At 40.9% G+C, this 19,709-nt stretch overlaps 1 protein-coding gene across 1 annotated transcript in view; it reads right to left on the reverse strand.

The window, feature by feature from the left end:
- The window catches only part of LOC122791831, a 305,664-nt gene that overhangs the window by 211,186 nt on the left and 74,769 nt on the right, over window positions 1–19,709 (reverse strand). The window contains exon 3 of the mRNA XM_044059795.1: window positions 830–923. Coding sequence (XP_043915730.1) covers window positions 830–923 — 94 coding nt within the window. The remainder of the gene's footprint in view (window positions 1–829; window positions 924–19,709) is intronic.

Genomic DNA, 19,709 nt, shown 5'->3' on the forward strand with positions numbered 1-19,709 from the left:
GCATCAACAGTATACTTTGCTCCAATGAAAAGGCTGAGAGCCCAGTCACGTGCAAAGTTTAGGTTCCATACAAACTTCATTCCAGCTAATTGTAGGACTCAAACTGTGGCCAAGTTTCCCATCATTCTCTCCTAACAGAAGAACAACATGTTTGAAAACTCAGGCTCCACATCGTGTTGGCCCACAAAAAGCTATAAGTTTGTTGCCAAACCTAGTGCTTCAGTATGTCAACAGTATGCAGGTCTGTACCAGTATAGTTGCCAGAATAGCAAACAACCAAAAATGCAAAGATAACTTTTTTAGTGTTTAACCACTCATGAGGTAAAATTATACTGCTCTGGAAAGCCAGTGGTGTTGCTAACACAACTACTGATGGAATCCTGTTCAGTACACTCATTTAGTCTGTCCCACTGAGCAATAGTAGGCTATTAGTCTGCAGACTATTACAAGCCTAGCCAATAACCAGAAGTCAGAATCAAACCCTATACATTACATCATTGAGGTAAAGACCAGTATACCAATCCTACCCCATATGACCTTTCAGCACTTTGAAAGTGTAATATATATTCATGGGTTCAGATATTAACAAGAAACCATACAAATGCTTAAAGTAAGTATGTTGTTTTGCCAAATGTTGTTTTGCCAAATGTTAATGTAGGTATGTTATAATGTATAACAAAGCACAATGATAGAGAAACTTATCTTAACCAAACTTATTTAAAAGGTGAAAGCAATCACATCTGACCAAAGTGAATGCCAGTACTACATCTGAACATAGTTGTCAAATATGAAAATAAATAAACAAATAAAAATAGCTTGCTGGTTATACAGTTAGAGACTCTCTCTTCCTTCCACTGGTCACAAACGTGAAGCCCTGGGTCTCAACAGCAACTCCTGTTCTTTGGATATGCTCTTCCACATACCTAAAAATAAAAAACAAAAATTAGATTTACTTATGAAAAGTTTTCACAGCATGTGTGTCTCTCTGTTTGTCTATCTGTACAGGAGAGAGAGAGAGAGAGAAAGAGAGAGATGGTGTGTGTGTGTGTGTGTGTGTGTGTGTGTGTGTGTGTGTGTGTGTGTGTGTGTGTGTGTGTGTGTGTGCGTGTGTGCGTGTGTGCGTGTGTGTGTGTGTGTGTGTGTGTGTGTGTGTGCACAAGCGTGCAGTTCAGGGTGTGTGTTGTATAATTCTGCACATGTGTGTGCGGTTTGTATTACTCATACAAGCATGTATGCAGCTTTGAGTATATATAATAAAGACAAACATATAAGGTTTTCTGTTGCTAATTTTAAGTCCTAGCTTGCAACTCAAGCATTGAAATTAAAAATGAAAGACAATTATTTTAACACAATAAATTAAACTAAATTGTGCATGTAGCAGAAAACAAAATATTCTAAACCACCTTGCCCTGCTCTACTAACGTTCGATACACTGTGCTTGTGTAATGTCCCCTGTCAGGTCAAAGTTTACTTGTGCTTCTGCCGAGTTCAAGTTTATTTAAATATTTGAACCCAAGCACTGTACAAAAATGAGTAATTCAAACAAGAATAATAAGCTAAATTAGATTAAAAATGGAATGAATCTGATAACAGAACAAAACAAGAAATAAACATGAAGGTAATACAGGTGAAATAAAACAAGCTATTGAAATGCCTGTTCAAACAGATGTGTCTTGAGGGAATGCTTGAAACTGCTTAGAGATAGAGACCCACTCTATCAGCCAGGCAGTAAATTCCAGAGGTATGGACCCCTGATAATCAAATGAACAAATCTTGGAGTACTCAAGTCATACTTTTGAAATCACTAACAGCTCCAGATAGGCAGAACACAGAGAAGAGGATAGCCAATAACAGCTCAGAAGGTATTTGCCCTCACAAGATAATCCAGACCTTTCTGGGTAATTCACTCCGTGTTAGTAAGCCAGTGTATTTTATGCAGAACCAGTGTAATATATTGGTACTTACAGACCATGGTTAATAACTGGGCTGCATACTTTAACATACAAAGTTGCAAACAGTCTAGCTCTAATCTGGAAGCCACAGGTACAGGTCATTACAATAGTCCAGCCTAGAAGAGACACCAGCGCGTATACCACAGCAGTAGCATAAAGTGCTTGATGAAGGTGATGCTTACCTATCACCTGTTCCTGATTTTGCAGAATGTCCCTGATTTTACCTTATATTTTTTGTCTGTTTCTTGTAAAATTTGTGGTTTTCTGTCTCATTGTTGAGGCTTGCAGTCTCAAAATATTGACAAACATTTGAATTACAGATTTAATATCCTTCAGGAAAATATGTGGTAATGCAAAACTCATTTTTTCTTTCAACTTTTTGTGTATATTAGAGCAATATCTAAAATCTGTCCCTGATTTTTAGCTTTCTCCCCCATTATTTTTGTCTTTGTTTATAATCCTTGAGCTAAGATGAAGACAGTTAAATTCTTAGACAGAAACAAAAGGATTAAACAACAGACAAAATCTTGTCTTTCAAGTTCAGTCTGCTGTTAATAATCACATCCAATTCACATTTTTGACATGAACTGAATTTTGTCCCCACAGCAGGTAATATCAGGAAATAAAACAGACACTGGTGAGTCCCTGGCAGTGGCATGAATGACCAGAGCACCAGCCTTAGTGATGTGGAGTTTAAGCCATTTTTCTGCCCTTCATGAGTGGATGTATTCCAAGTCCTTTGAAATTTGATTAAAAGCCAACAGAGATTCCTGACAGGGAAAAGTGTTCAAGCTGCATGCTATCAAAATAGCAATGATAGTGCAAACAGCAAGAACCTACAATGTATCCTGAAGGAAGTACATAAAGAGCTACTAAGTTTTAAAGAAACAAAGAATCACAGAAGCTCTCCACAAGCAGGGTACTATAAATTAAATATCACATAGGATATAAAGTAAAAGCTATTTAAATCCATGGCAGAATAGTGAAGTTTAATGAATAACCGTTACTCATAGTGCTATTAGCAGACATCAACTGCACATTTTTAGATGGACTTTGTTCCTACACCTCCGATATTACGTGTATATAAAACCCCCATGAGCAACTGCACGAGAAAGTGTGAATCCTTTATCCTTTACATTCTAGTTTTGTTCTGTCATCATTGTCTTGACAGACTTCCAATATTTTGCAATGGCAGTTCCATTTTTCTATACAACAAATTAATAAAACAACTTATTTCACATGTTCTGTTTAATTTATAAGAATACATGTCGGTTATATCTGTAAAAAATTATGAATCAAGGAATAAATGCATTCAGATGTAAAATAGTATAATGTAGTTATTTAGTTGTTGTACAAAGAAAGAGCTATTGTGTTATGACTATTATGTTGCTATATTTATTTTCAATGACTGATATATGTTATGGGTTTAGACTATGAACTGCTTTCAGATCATCCATTCCATGATGTTCAGATAGTTACATGCTAACAAATGTCATCAAAAAACACCTGAAACTTCACACAAGGATGTCTTCAACCCCTAACCTTCTGTATTAGAACAAGAAACTCGGTAGAAATGTTGGGTCCAGGGTTAAAATTAATATTGAAGAAAGTGTTTAGTAAATTGACTTTCGGATAGATGGTGTTGGCCAAAACTAATATTGTAAATCATCTTTTCATGGGACAGAGACAAGCTAAATTAGATAGTCCATGGTCCTAAGCATGAGTTCAGCCAGAAGGGAACACTTTGCATTTGTTCACTCTTCATTTCTTTGGAGATATTCCGTTTCAACATTGTATGGAGATGAATACTTCTCTCCTGATGGCCCCTCTCTTACATTACATTTGTCTGGTGGCAAAAGGAAACAATTAGCCTATTTAGTCCCCCATTTAATTGCATTTAACATTCTGCTTCTTCTCCATCCCTCTTTTTCAGTCATCCTTTCTGCATGTATGCCTTACTGAATGTCTGCTTAGATTCCTCCTCAGCTATGGAGTTACGTCCCTTTAGGGAAGAAGTACTTTTACAGTTTGATATAGCAACTGGGCCCTACAATATAAACAGCCTGTGCCTCCTATTCCCTCTCTATCTTTCATGTTCAAGATGACCTTCCTTTCATCTATACCGCTCAACCTCTCAGCACAAGAAATCTGGATGAAGACAGAAATAATGGGAGTACAAAGACCCAAAAATAGAGACAGATTTTAAATGTGGCTCCTACAAACTTAGAAAGTTGCTAGAATGACATATTTTACATTATTATATATTTTTTTAAAGGATATAAGTCTGAAACTCAAATGGCTATTATTATTTAGTATTATTTAGTGACTCCAATCCTCAATGATTTGCCAAAAAACAATTTTTATGAGGAACAGAACAAAAATAAGAGACAAAAATCTGGACATGCTGTGAAAATCTGGACAGTTGAGAGGTATGATTACATATCCCTGATGTTATCTTGGGTATCCATGTTCATCACATGGAGAACCACCACTTATTCCTCTCTCTCTCTCTTTCTGACTAAGTTCAAAACAGGAGCCTTTGGGCACTTTACACTCTACTAACATCACTCTTTGGTGGCACTGGAGTTTCCAAGCTACTAACCTCACACTCCAGTGGCAGTGGAGTGTCCAAGCTGCTAATCTCACAATCCAGTGACAGCTTAATATACCAACTACTAACCTCACAATCCAGTGGCAGCAGAGTATACCAACTACTAACCTCACACTCCAGTGACAGTGGAGTATACCAACTACTAACCTCACACTCCAGTGAGAGATGAGTATACCAACTACTAACTTCACACTCCAGTGACAGTGGAGTATACCAACTACTAACCTCACTCTTTGGTGGCACTGGAGTGTCCAAGCTACTAATCTCACAATCCAGTGGCAGTGGACTGTCTAAGCTACTAATCTCACAATCCAGTGGCAGTGGAGTATAACAACTACTAACCTCACACTCCAGTGACAAAGGAGTATACCAACTACTAACCTCACACTCCAGTGACAGTGGAGTATACAAACTACTAATCTCACACACTGACAGCAACAGAATGTGACTTGCTGCTTAATCCTTTCTTTTTCCTGCAATAATTTGGCCAACGATTTCACACTTTGCTAGCTGCAGAGTGTTACTTACTACATATTCTTCCATTTTTCTGACAATTTTCAAAGTACTCATAGCTCTCAGAAAGTTGCTAGAATCAAAGATTTTGTGTTAGCATACATTTTCTGAAGGATATGACATCTGAAACTGGAATGATTGTCATTATTTAGTGCCTTTATATCTCAATGAATTGCCAGAAAACTACAAATTTTATGAGTAACAAACCAAACATTTGAGCCAAAAATCTGGGCATTCTGTGTAAATCTGGAGAGTTAAGAGGTAACTTATGTGACGGCCGTGCCCTAGCCCAGCAATCAAGGAGCCTCAATCCTCAACACTAACACAAGGGAGGTCGTCTCTGAGAAGAGGAAAGGATAACTAATACACACAGTAAAGTACAATTTCCCTTTAGTGCACATAGAGATCACAGTCAGTCTGGGGCTGGTTGCTCCGTTGCTCACCAGGTCCCCAATAAAACTCCCCACTGGCACAGCTATAGGGTCCAGGACTCAGCCTAGCTGGGCAAGCTAAAACCTCCAGTACCCTCTATGTCCAACCACTGCTTCGTGTCCCTGCCCAAGTAGCTGACACAACACACACACACTTTGAGATAAGTATTTATACAACTTCACAGACACTCCTGGGAGAGGCTGACACTGATTCTCCAGCTGTGCCCCTTTACCCAGACCATATGGTAATAATCCCTGCCACCACCCAGCTAATAATATCAGCTACTAAAAGGCCTTTAAAAGGGTGTCCAATTATTACTGTGCAATATTATTATCCAATGGTAATGTGACTAATCAGTCTCAAGGCTTATTGGAAGGGCTTATTACAATAAACTCTATAAATATATAATGTACTCTAAAGCATACTTTATCTCTACATAAACCAGCCACATGTAGAAGGTTTTAAAAATATTTAATAATAAATAATTAAAACACAAGACAAAACTACTACACCACAGAGATATCTAAGAGTTCAGAGATCACACAGAAACTTAAAATAATACAGTAGTACAGGTCTGATTTCAAAGAAAAATACCTAATTAATTTTTACTAGCTTTAACAATTCCTACAAGAAATCACAGTGCTAAAACTTACATGTGAGGATAAGGCAGAGTGCTGATAAGTTGGATATCAAGATCAAAATGCTCCAAGTCTCTTGTGAGAAATAGTATTTAAACATTACTAACAAACATGTCTGCTGGGTCCCTCCCAAATTACATCATGTTGACACTTAGGTTTTCCCAGGCAAACAAACTGCATTATTTAGCAATCTAACACATGCTCAGAAACTTACAACAATAAAAGACATTTCACATATACACTCAAGCAGAAACCAAAGCAGTAAAGCAACTTCCACATGTAAATTCTGGTCATAAACCTTAGCCTTAAAACAATGGGCATGAAACCTTCATCCAGACTCACTGGAGCTGAATTCTAACATGAAAGGGTCACAACATGCTTCACTGGGCCAGTAGAATGCAATATCGTCACAATTTTGCTGTTACACATTTCACAGTGCTCTTTTACACTCAAGAAAACATGCATGTATTTTTACATTTATTTACAAATGCCAGAATTAGATATCAAATTCTGTTTGACTAGGCTGGCAGCCTTCGCCCATCTCTCCCCAATCATCACATCCGCCCCCCCCCACCCCAGGAAACTCAAGCAAGTTTTTCAAGTGCCCCTTAAGAAATGTCGCTTGAGAGTGTCAGGTCTATCTGGGTGTACCTCACTTCATTCCCTGTCTTGAGAGCCCATCTACATTGGTATTGCTACTCCCACTGCGGTGCTGCACTGACATATCATATGCTTGCAACCCCGGACTCCATCTTAACAACTTGGCATTTTGCTGACTGGCTCTGTTTAACCATGTTAGAGGGTTGTGATATGTCATCACAGTGAAATTTCTTCCATACAGATAAGGCTGGAGTTTTTGTAGTGCCAACACTATGGCTAGACATTCCTTTTCTACCGCTGCATAGCATTCCTCCATGGGTTGGAGCCTATGACTGAGATAAACCACTGTGTGCTCTTCTCCCTCTGAAGAAATCTGGCTAAGTACAGCCCCCACCCCATAGTTTGAAGCATCCACCTGCACAACAAATTATTTGCTACAGTCTGGACTGGCTAACACAGGGGGTCCTCCCAACGATTCCCTAAGCTTCTGAAATGCCTGCTCACAAGCTGGGGTCCACACCACCATATCAGGCCTGTTCTTACTTGTCAGGTCTGTGAGGGGAGCAGCTATGGTACTATAATTGGGAATGAACTTTCTGTAGTGCCCTGCTGTCCCTAAGAATGCCCTCACCTACTTTTTGGTAACAGGTGCAGGTCATGCTTGAATAGCTTCCACTTTGTCAGGTTCTGGCTTTATCTTACTACTCCCCACTCTATGTCCTTGGTAGGAGACCTCTGCCATACCACCTGATATTTGCCCTCTGTAGTCTGCCTAGCACCTCCCTGACATGCTGAAGGTGCTTTTGCCAGGAATGGCTGTAGATAGCAATATCATCCATGTAAGCAAGGGCAAACCCTCCTGTTCCTGCTAAGATATGATCTACTAGCCTCTGGAAAGTCACTGGGGCATTCATCATCCCAAAGGGCATCTTTGTGAACTCACACAAGCCAAAAGGAGTCACAAAGGCTAACTTCTCTTTAGCACTGGGAGTCAAGGGCACCTGGCAGTAACTCTTGGTAAGATCAATGGTTGTAAGATACTTAGCCCCACCCAGTGGCTCTAGGGCCTCATCTGTCCTAGGCATGGGGTAAGCATCTGACTCTGTGTGACTATTTAATTTCCGTAATCCACACAGAACCTGGTGCTGCCATCCTTCTTTGGCACCAACACCACTGGTGAGGCCCTAGGACTGTTGGACTCTTGAATTTCACCCCTACTTCCAACATCTCCTGTACCTCCTCCCTCAGAGTCTGTTTGACTCTCTCAGGCACCCTACAAGGGGCCTGCCTAATAGGACTTTGGGGTCCTGTATCCATCTGGTGCTGCACCAGGTGGGTGCACCCTGGTTTCCCAGTGAACACATCCCCAAATTCCTGCAATACTGCTCGGATTTCTCGAACCTGGGTAGGAGATAGCGGCTGGGACATTGCTACCTCTTCCCTTGACGTGTCAGTCTGAGCCTCACTGAGGGGATCAATCCCCAGATCTCCCTCAGACTCCTCCTGCAATCCACTGCAAATGCTCAGCACAAGGGCCTCCTTATCATGGTAAGGTTTCATCATGTTAACATGGTACAATTTATGCCCCTGCTGTCTGCCTAGCATTTCCACCATGTAGTTAACATCACTTACCTTTCTTGCCACCTTGTAGGGTCCCTCCCAAGCTGCTTGCAACTTGTTGTGTCTGACAGGAATAAGAACCATCACCTGCTGCCCTACAGCATACTCTCTAGCTCGAGCATTCCTGTCATACCACACCTTTTTCTGTTGTTGGGCTTCTGCCAGGTTCTCCTGGGCCAGGCCCATGAGTTCCCTGAGCCTTGTCCTGAGGTTCAGGACATATGCCACAACAGACTCCTTGTGAGACTCACACTCACCTTCCCACTCATCTCAAATTAAATCTAGAGGTCCCCTCACCCTATGCCCATACAGCAACTCAAAGGGTGAAAAACCTGTGGATTCCTGCGGAACCTCTCTGTAAGCAAACAACAGATGGGGCAAATATTTGTCCCACTCCCTCTTAAACTGATTGGCAAATGCCCGTAGCATGGACTTGATAGTAGAGTTTAACCTCTCAACAAGACCATTAGTCTGGGGATGGTAGAGGTGGTCTTCATGTGCTTCACCCCACAGGACTTCCACAGACAAGCCAGCAGGTCTGACATAAAATTGGCATCTCTGTCAGACAGTATTTACTTTGGGAACCCTACCCTGCTGAAAATCTCTAGCAAAGCATTTGCCACCTTCTCGGCCTCAATGGAGGACAAAGCTGCTGCCTCAGGGTATTGTGTAGCATAATCTACAATCACTAGGATATACTTTTTCTCTGTGGAACTTGGGGTACCCAGAGGACCCACAATATCCATACCTACCCTCTGAAGTGGCTCCTCAATCACAGACAAAGGCATCAAAGGAGCTCTCACCTTGTCTCCTGCCTTGCCTATCTTTTGGCACTGCTCACAGGTCCTGCAGTACCCTGTTACATCTCTGGAAATTCCAGGCCAATAGAAGTTTTGCATAATATGCCTCTTTGTACATTTTATGCCTACATGACCTGCATAGGGAATATCATGGGCTATGGCTAGAAGCGCCAGATGGTAAGCTCTAGGCACTACCAACTGCTGTACTCTCTCACCTTCTAGCCCTCCATTAGGGGTCCACTCTCTGTATAGTAACCATTTGTCCCAGTATACAGATTCCCCCTTCCCTTGAGAATCAGGTGCCTCCCTAGCTTCCTGCCTCAGGCCTTGCAATCTAGGGTCTGAGAGCTGAGCCTATCTCAAGTCTCTCCTTGTAACCCTTCCCAGCTCCCCCTCCACAGGAAGTCTGGCATCTTCTGACAGTGGTGCCTCGCTGTCAGCCTGGGTACTACTACTCACTTCTACCCTTGTAGTTACTCTGTCCAAGGGACCATCAGTACCCACAAGCAGCTGTGGCTCACCTTCACTCTCACTGCTACAGCGTAGCTCACTCCCTGAAGTAACCACCTCAGCAGTCCTGGTTGCAAGTATGCAGTCTGTCTGGGTCTCCCCCAGGCTACCAGACTGACATGCCTGTCTCCTAGCCTGCCTGCTTTTAACTGCATAAGTACATGGTACTGCTTCATCCAAATCCTTCCCTCTCAGGACATCTGCAGGATGGTAGTTCCATACCACTGTTGTGTCAAGACAACCTACTATTGGCATTTTGTCTTTACCACTTACTGGCTCCCTCACCTTTGGTTCCCCACCTTGCCTCCATGGACACCTGTATGCCACATGGCCCCACTGGTTGCATTCAAAACATTTCACCCTAGGTCCTGGATGTGTACCTGGACTAATGGCTTCCCCTGCTACTAGTGGATTCTGTTGGGGCAGTCTGTGCTGCCCACCATGGGTTTCTTTAGACCCATGAGCAGTACTGGGGATCCCTTTCCTGTGCAGGGCTGCCCTGCATGCTAGGTATAGATCTCCCTTCTTCCCTAACTCCTCTGAAGTAGCACACTGTTTATCAGCTAACCAGATCCTCATGTACTCAGGCAAAGTGCTAAGGGCTTGTTCCCTTACCAAAAGGTCTGCCAGCCCTTCAAAGGTGGTGACCTGACATCCACTCACCCAGCTATGAAAATAAGTGCTCAGTTCAAAAACATATTCACATACATTTTCATCTGCCTTGCATCTATGCTCACAAAACTTTTTCCTATACATTTCAGGTGTTAGCTTAAAGCATTCTAATAAATGCCATTTTACAGCAGTATAATCAAAACAGTCAGTGTCATGCATTCTTGCTAAAGAAGTTACAGCTTTACCATGGAGTAAGGGGGTCAGGAACCATACCCAGAGCCTTTGGTCAACTTCATACTGTTTACATACCCGCTCAAACATATGAATGAAGCTAGCAAAATTATCCCACTCTTTAAACTGTTGAAGAAATTTACTGACCTTTTGTACTTCTGGGGTCCAGTAACTCCCTTCCTCATTACCTCCATGACTCTGGCGAAGAGTCAGCATTTCCCTCTCTGCCGTTCCTGTTCTTCAGCTTCTAGCCTCCTAACTCTCTCAGCTGCTTCTAGTTACATATGCCTGGCTTCCAACTCAAGTCTCTTCAACTCCAGCTGGATTTTTAAGTCCACTGCAGAAAGGTTGAGCTGTCCATTCTCCAAGGATATTGTATCTCCACTGTCAGTCTCATTGTCCTCCAGGCTGCTGTTTTCTGATGCAGCTGTAACCAAGGCAGCAGTCAGGTCTGCCTTAGTCAGGTTTCTATGCACCAGTCCTCTAGCCTGGCACATCTCTGCCAGCTGGCTCCTTGTCAGCTTTCCATACTCCTCTGCTGACATGCTGCCTGCTCACCTTGACTAACACTAAGCTAACAAAAGAAATAAAACAATTGTGATCTGAACTCTGAGTATACACTGCGTGGCTGTTTTAGAGTACAAAACACTTTTAGAGATCACTGTACATAAGCTACAGGAATATGCTCTACCCACACCACTACAAGCCAATTAGTGTGTGAAGTAGATCCCACCACTGCCACCACATGTGACGGCCGTGCCCTGGCCCAGCAATCAAGGAGCCTCAATCCTCACCACTAACACCAGGGAGGTCGTCTCCGAGAAGAGGAAAGGATAACTAATATACACAATAAAGTACAACTTCCCTTAAGTGCACACAGAGATCACAGTCAGTCTGGGGCTGGTTGCTCCGTTGCTCACCAGGTCCGCAATAAGACTCCCCACTGGCACAGCTATAGGGCCCAGGTCTCAGCCTAGCTGGGCAAGCTAAAACCTCCAGTACCCTCTATGTCCAACCACTGCTTCGTGTCCCTGCCCAAGTAGCTGACACAACACACACACACTTTGAGATAAGTATTTATACAACTTCACAGACACTCCTAGGAAAGGCTGACACAGATTCTCCAGCTGTGCCCCTTTACCCAGACCATACGGTAGTAATCCCTGCCACCACCCAGCTAATAATATCAGCTACTAAAAGGCCCTTAAAAGGGTGTCCAATTATTACTGTGTAATATTATTAGCCAATGGTAATGTGACTAATCAGTCTCAAGGCTTATTGGAAGGGCTTATTACAATAAACTCTATAAATATATAATGTACTCTAAAGCATACTTTATCTCTACATACACCAGCCACAGGTAGAAGGTTTTAAAAATATTTAATAATAAATAATTAAAACACAAGACAAAACTACTATACCAAAGAGATATCTAAGATGTTCAGAGATCACACAGAAACTTAAAATAATACAGTAGTACAGGTCTGATTTCAAAGAAAAATACCTAATTAATTTTTACTAACTTTAACTATTCCTACAAGAAATCACAGTGCTAAAACTTACATGTGAGAATAAGGCAGAGTGCTGATAAGTTGGATATCAAGATCAAAATGCTCCAAGTCTCTTGTGAGAAATAGTATTTAAATATTGCTAACAAACATGTCTGCTGGGTCCCTTCCAAATTGCATCATGTTGACACTTAGGTTTTCCCAGGCAAACAAACTGCATTATTTAGCAATCTAACACCTGCTCAGAAACTTACAACAATAAAAGACATTTTGCATATACACTCTAGCAGAAACCAGGGCAATAAAGCACCTTCCACGTGTAAATTCTGGTCATAAACTTTAGCCTTAAAACAATGGGCATGAAACCTTCATCCAGACTCACTGGAGCCAAATTCTAACATGAAAGGGTCACAACATGCTTTGCTGGGCCAGTAGAGTGCAATGTTGTCACAATTTTTCACTTCGACATTTCACAGTATGCCTGTATTTTTACATTTATTTACAAATGCCAGAATTACATATCAAATTCTATTTGACTAGGCTGGCAGCCTTCGCCCATCTCTCCCCAATCATCACAGCTTATATTCTTGTGGCAGCAGGATGTACCATATCACATTTTATTCTCTCCTCCTGACAATTTTCATTTTACTACTTTCACACTTTGGTGGGAGCAGCGTATAAGTAATTATTGTTTTCTTCTATCTTTGACTTCTTTTTCTGTCTTTCTGAAAATGTTCAAACCTCTAGCTTAACACTCTGGTGACTGCAGAGACTGCAATCTCTACTCCTCTCCCTCAAATCTCTTTGTTTTGGTGAGATTAAAGGGCATAGCCTCACTGTTACTTCCATCTGTCACATAAGCACATTACTAACACTATCCTGACCTACCTACCGCCACCTGGTGGTTGCAGAATGCACCTGTCAGCTATAATACTATCTCTCAAACAGACTGCAAGCTAATTACTCAATACACTTGTTGGAACATTATTCTCCACTACTGTTACTCATTTTTATGCCCTTATCCACTAACTTATACACTACTCTACACTAAGATTATAATACCACTTTTCCTATACTCGCTATATCCTTGTATTCCAATAGCAGCAAAATTCAAGTTATCTGCACTAGTTTTCTCTTTGTTTTCCATTGCCAAACAATATAAAATACAATTTCCATCGAACTCCCTGTGAAGCATGATCCATTCTGTCATACTAGAAGTGATATCAACAACCAAAAGAAACATGACCAAAACCAAATAACAACTGCTAACCATCTAACAAATTTCTAAATCAAAACTGCATTAATACAATCAAAGACAAATCCCTTCTACTGATGTCTACTGTCATGACATGAGTAATAACAATAATAGCAGTAGATAAATGGCCATAAAAAGTGACCACATTACAAAAAGAATCTAAGTTGCCAAAGTTAATCGAAAGTATTCAAGGGGTTTACCACAAGTACTTGAGTGTCAAGTACTCAAAGATGGCTGTATCAAAGCCATGGACTTGAGAATCCTGTAGTCTGAGTAGGATGCTGCTCGTTCTTAAACTCAAACAAGAGTTCAGGCCGAAAGCTTCCACAGCTTAACAGAACACATTATTTGAGTTAGAGTGAGGTAAGTGTGGCAGCTGTGATGAGGGAGTGGGAGTGCGGAGTAGGGCAGCTGTGGTAAGGAAAGGAGATTTGGGTTTACAGAGCAGGATGGGGATTTTAGTTTTTAGAGAGTGAGAAGGGGGTTTTTGGGTTAGGGTGTGAGAAGGGAGTCTTAGGTTAAGGGAGTGGGAGAGGGGTTTTAGTGTTAAAGTTAAGGTTCTGGTAGGGCTATACACTTTTTTATAGGATTAGGTGTTGGGTAGGCTGAATAGATACAGGAGATCAAGTTAGTGGGAGTTTAATTACTTGGTTTTTTTTTGAGCAAGTGGCAGTAAGTATGTTGTGAGCAAGTAACACACAGGCACTTGCAGTAGATCTCTATTCAAGTATAGGCCCTGAGAATGCATGGGAAAGCATTATAAGCAAATGTCCCTGTCTAACACAAAACAACTAATTCTTAGACACAAACGCACTACAATACTCATAAAGAACATAAGACAAACATCTAACCAAGGACCTCAAACAACTTACAATCATGTTCATATTTAAGCACCAACAACAGGCTTTCAGGTACATAATACCCTCCCATATGAATGCCCCCAAAATACCCCCAAAAACAATTAAAGATCTTCCATCTAAACTCACAATTTATAAACAAAAATAGGATAGTCTTGATGCTTGGACCAGCAAAACAACCCATACACACTGGGAATTTCTGAAATGTATGTAAAGCAAAATAGTTACCCCTCCTCATGTCGCAATGCCAGCTTCCACCTGTGCTAGAATAACAGACATGGGTTAATTATTTGAGGAGGTGCAATACTGTTAATCAAAAAACTTCCCAAATTTAATCTCCCTAACTGGACAAAACTCAAACCAAACAGAAGGCAGCCCAATCCAGCTACAAATAAATAACACAATCAAACTCTGCATAAGCTTATTGTACATATTCCACCAGCTTGTATTACAAAAATTGAAGGAAATGTCGGACATCTTGCAAATCACCTGAAAAACAAAATAATTACAATACAATTTTTCAGCTGAGCCTTATTATTTCAAACAAGCTCATACTAAGACACCACCTATTACTTAATAGCCTTTCAGTGCTAATTACAGTCCCCACAAGACCTAAACAAGTGCCAAACAAACACTTCTTTCCTGTTAATAACAAACTTTCCAAACAAATTTTCAAATACAGAAACACTTCACAATGCAAGTAGTGGTTGCAGCTCCAGAATCAAAAATAAACATGCCACAAAAAAAAAAACATACAAAATAGGTTAGACAAGTCTGTACCAGGAAACAGATCCAGCAACAGTCCTAACGGGGAAAAAATATTACATTAACAAATAAAAGGCTGGGGGGCTGCCCTTAGATAACAGCTGTCATATAACAACTCTTCAAACAAAGAAACAGCACCTGCAATCCAAGGAAATCATCCAACAGTCCCTCTGTATATCTCAAATATCTTTCATTAAGAAATAACTTTAAGACAAAGTTTAAGAACAAAAGTCACCTACTTTGGGGAAGAATAGGGAATCATATCCTCAGAACCTAAACACTTCTGGCTGGTAATGAAATACTTAGGCTGCTACGACAACCTTAAGCATAGCAATGCTCAACAGATTTTAGAATCCTCATTTCTCAAAAAATACAAAGACTACTTTGCAACTGGCAATGTACCCCCCTCACAAAATTCCCAAACAAACCAACTAAACTCACTTCCTACCACATCATAAACACACCAGGATTACCTTCCACTTTTGTATTTCCAAAATATCTCAGAGAAAACAATAAATGAACAGAAACATACAAAAGAAGTTTTAATTATAACCCAAATGCACTCAGTCCTTCCTTTCTCCATCTGTCTATTGTAGAAATAGCTAAGTCATTCACACACATGCTAAATTTTATTAGTAACAGGAAATGTATGTTCAACACTTGACCCGACCCAGTTCGGCTTTGTTAAGGGCAGATCATGCCTACTAAACCTGGTTGACTTCTTCGAGACATTCACCAAGGCCATAGACGAGGGAAAGGTGGTTCACACAGCCTACCTTGACCTCACCAAGGCTTTCGACACCATTCTCCACTCGGGTATTACAGAAAAACTCACCAGCCTGAACATAAACCCCTACGTCACGAGATGGGTTGCCAACTGGCTTACAGACAGAACTCACACGGTAAGAATAGCGGGCTCCAGGTCCGACTCTAAACCAGTCACAAGTGCTGTCCCACAAGGCACAGTCCTGGGACCCCTACTGTTCAGCATATACTTCCCAGAAGCACAGGTAAACACAGGAGGACTATGGCTAACCAAGTTCGCCGATGACTGCAAACTGAGAGCCATAATGGACTCTCCGGCTAACACGGATATCCTCCAAAAGGGCCTTACTGAGATGGACACCTAGTGTCAACGTCATGGCCTCAAGCTCAATGTCAAAAAATGCACAGTCATCCCGTTTGGGAAAAACAAAACACCCACGAATTACTACATAGGTGGCAGCCCCCTTAATACAGAAGAGGTAATAAGAGATCTGAGGACCCAGGTAGATAGTAATCTCTCCTTTGACAATCATATTGCCAAAGTAGTTAGCAAATCCTTCTATGTGGCCCATCTAATTACTAAAGGGTTCACATCTAGAAATAAAGAGGTTATAGTGCCCCTCTACTCGTCACTCATTAGATCCATCATATAGTACAATGCCCCATTTGGGATGTACCTCACAAGACACTTCCAACAGCTGGAAAGACCATAAAAGTACCTCACAAAGAGGATTACTGGTCTCAAACATATGCCCTATGCAGCCTGACTGAAAAAACTCCAGCTGTACTCAGTGGCATATCGCTTACTCAGAGGTGATCTCTGCCTGACTTACAAAGCCATGTCCAACTCAGAATTGATGGACATGCTCCACCTAAAGAAATCCAAGTCACTGCGAGCCACGTGCTCTAGTGAGCTAAACCTCGCCACAGGAATAAATAGAACATGCTGGAGGGATAGATTCCTGTCACAGAGACTCCTCATGCTTTGGAACAAAATTCCTAATTACATCAGGCAGAGCCCCTCACTAACGCACTTCAAGAAAAACCTTGACGAGTGGATGAGTAACAGAAAATACACCCCTGGGATCACTTCATTGGCTCTGCTTATCAGAGGATCAGTTAATTAATCAATGGGGTGGCAAAAGCCGACACACTCTGGCTAGGCTTATCAATGCCCTCGGGCAGATAGTCTTGTACCCACCTATGAACCTATGAACCTATTTAAACAAGCACTAGTACTATCAATTTCCAAACTCTTCCCCAACAGGTCCCCAGAGCTATTGTCCTATCTCAGTTGTATGTCCATTGACTAAAATAGTTGAAAAAATAATATACAGATAGGAATGTCAAGAAATGATTGGGAACTGGAATGCAAAACTGAAGACACATAGGATGAAACTGAATACAGACAAAACAGTGCTCATGGCAGCAAATAGGAGAAATCAGAAGGAAGCTGAAAACTGAGATTGAAGAGAAAAGACTGAAACAGGTTAACAGCATCAAGTATCTGTGAGATGTGGTTCAGGAGAGGGGAAATCTGGATGAAGAAATCAAAGTTAGAATCAGAGATATGGCAGCCAAATGGCACACACAGAGTGGCAGGGGTAGTATGTGGCAGAAAAACACCAACTAAGCTGAAAAGTAAGGTGTACAAGACAGTGCTGTGACCAGTGCTTCTGTATGACATAGAAACCTGGGCAGAAAAGGCAAAGCAGCTGGGGAAGCTTGACATGATGAAAATGAAGTATCTGAAATGGTGGTAGGATGCATATTGTGAAACCTGAAATGGTGGTAGGATGCATACTGTGAAACCTGAAATGGTGGTAGGATGCACACTGTGAAACCTGAAATGGTGGTAGGATGCATACTGTGAAACCTGAAATGGTGGTAGGATGCATACTGTGAAACCTGAAATGGTGGTAGGATACATACTGTGAAACATGAAATGGTGGTAGGATGCATACTGTGAAACATGAAATGGTGATAGGATGCATACTGTGAAACCTGAAATGGTGGTAGGATGCACACTGTGAAACCTGAAATGGTGGTAGGATGCATACTGTGAAACATGAAATGGTGGTAGGATGCATACTGTGAAACCTGAAATGGTGGTAGGATGCACACTGTGAAACCTGAAATGGTGGTATGATGCACACTGTGAAACCTGAAATGGTGGTAGGAAGCAGATTGTGAAACCTGAAATGGTGGTAGGATGCATACTGTGAAACCTGAAATGGTGGTAGGATGCATACTGTGAAACCTGAAATGGTGGTAGGATGCGCACTGTGAAACCTGAAATGGTGGTAGGATGCATACTGTGAAACCTGAAATGGTGATAGGATGCATACTGTGAAACATGAAATGGTGGTAGGATGCATACTGTGAAACATGAAATGGTGGTAGGATGCATACTGTGAAACCTGAAATGGTGGTAGGATGCACACTGTGAACCCTGAAATGGTGGTAGGATGCATACTGTGAAACATGAAATGGTGGTAGGATGCATACTGTGAAACCTGAAATGGTGGTAGGATGCATACTGTGAAACCTGAAATGGTGGTAGGATGCGCACTGTGAAACCTGAAATGGTGGTAGGATGCACACTGTGAAACCTGAAATGGTGGTAGGATGCATACTGTGAAACGGGTGAAGAATGTTATCAGAATGGAAAACAAAGTAATCCCACTTACAGCGAAGGTCAGTGATAACAAACTATAATGGTTAATCACATGTGCAGGAAAACAGAAGGTGATTTGGTAAGCAGAGATGTTAATTGCTTTGTCCAATTAGTGTGCACATTTTTAAATACTAATTGTCTTTTACTGTATAATGAACCATATAGAAAAGGATAATGGCCTCTGCTCACAACCAAATTCTTACATGTTTGAAAAATGAATGTCAAGCAATTTAACTTGAGAGGAAAGATTGAAAAATTACTTAATTTATATCTATTTTGCGAACATACAATACTTGAGGACTTTTAAATGTCCTTATGTAATACTATCACTTAAAAAAATAAAATAGGTTTTGTGGCAGTACAAAGGCATTACAGTTCTCTTAGTCGATTAAAAGTGTACTGTTATTCTGAATAGCATGCATAGTCGTACAAAGTATGTTACCAGCTTTTAAAGTTGTTAGGTGATACTTTCTGGTGTAATTTGATTGCCAATTGCATAACGGGGTGGTTTGCTTTCTTTATAACAAGGAGGTCTATACATAAGTACCCAGCTATTACACAGAGGATTGGGATCGGGTTCTGATCATAACCAAGTTGTTAATGTTTTTAAGGAATGCATTCAAAAAATTCACCTTCTTTGCTCTCAAGCTGAACTTCTTTAATCCATTGTGAGAACACATTAACATATGGTTATGACTGGAGAACTGATCATGATTCTTTGTAATGCATGGATACTTTCAGCTACCTTGATACATTAACAGTTAAAAATGTTGCAGCCTGACATATCTGACAGCTTTGAAAGCTGTAACAGACTCCACACTGCCACGCAGAAATGCCAACCAGAAGGAAAGTTCACCTTGTATCATCCTACAGCTTTAAGAGATGTTGAACTCTTTGCTATGCCACCCTTCTGTTGCTTGTGTGGGAGCATGAAGCGTCTTAGTTTTCAAAGCTTCCCCTAAGTTTGTGATGCAGTTCTGTGGTTCTGTCTTCTGTGTTCCAGCATGAGCCTCATGTATAACAAGATTATTATTATTATTATTATTATTATTGCTGCTATTGTTGTCATTATTATTTTTTTTTTATTTTTGAGCGAAAACAGCTTACTTCATGTACTACAAGCTTGTTATAGCTAGGCTTTTTATGTATGAACTTAAAATAAAAAAGATTTTCTCACATTTTCAAAATGTAATCAGAGAGCTCTATTGATTACAATACGTTGATTACTGTTATATTGACATATTAAACAGGAACTTTCAAGTTTTTGCATATCAGTTATAGTTGCACCTCAACATAGAACATAGTCACATATTCTGAATATAAACTCCTTAGATATTGCAGTAGTAGTTACAATTGCAAGAGT

Source organism: Protopterus annectens, chromosome 17.part0, assembly GCF_019279795.1.
Source record: "Protopterus annectens isolate FY-2018-M chromosome 17.part0, PAN1.0, whole genome shotgun sequence".
Lineage (NCBI taxonomy): Eukaryota > Metazoa > Chordata > Ceratodontiformes > Protopteridae > Protopterus > Protopterus annectens.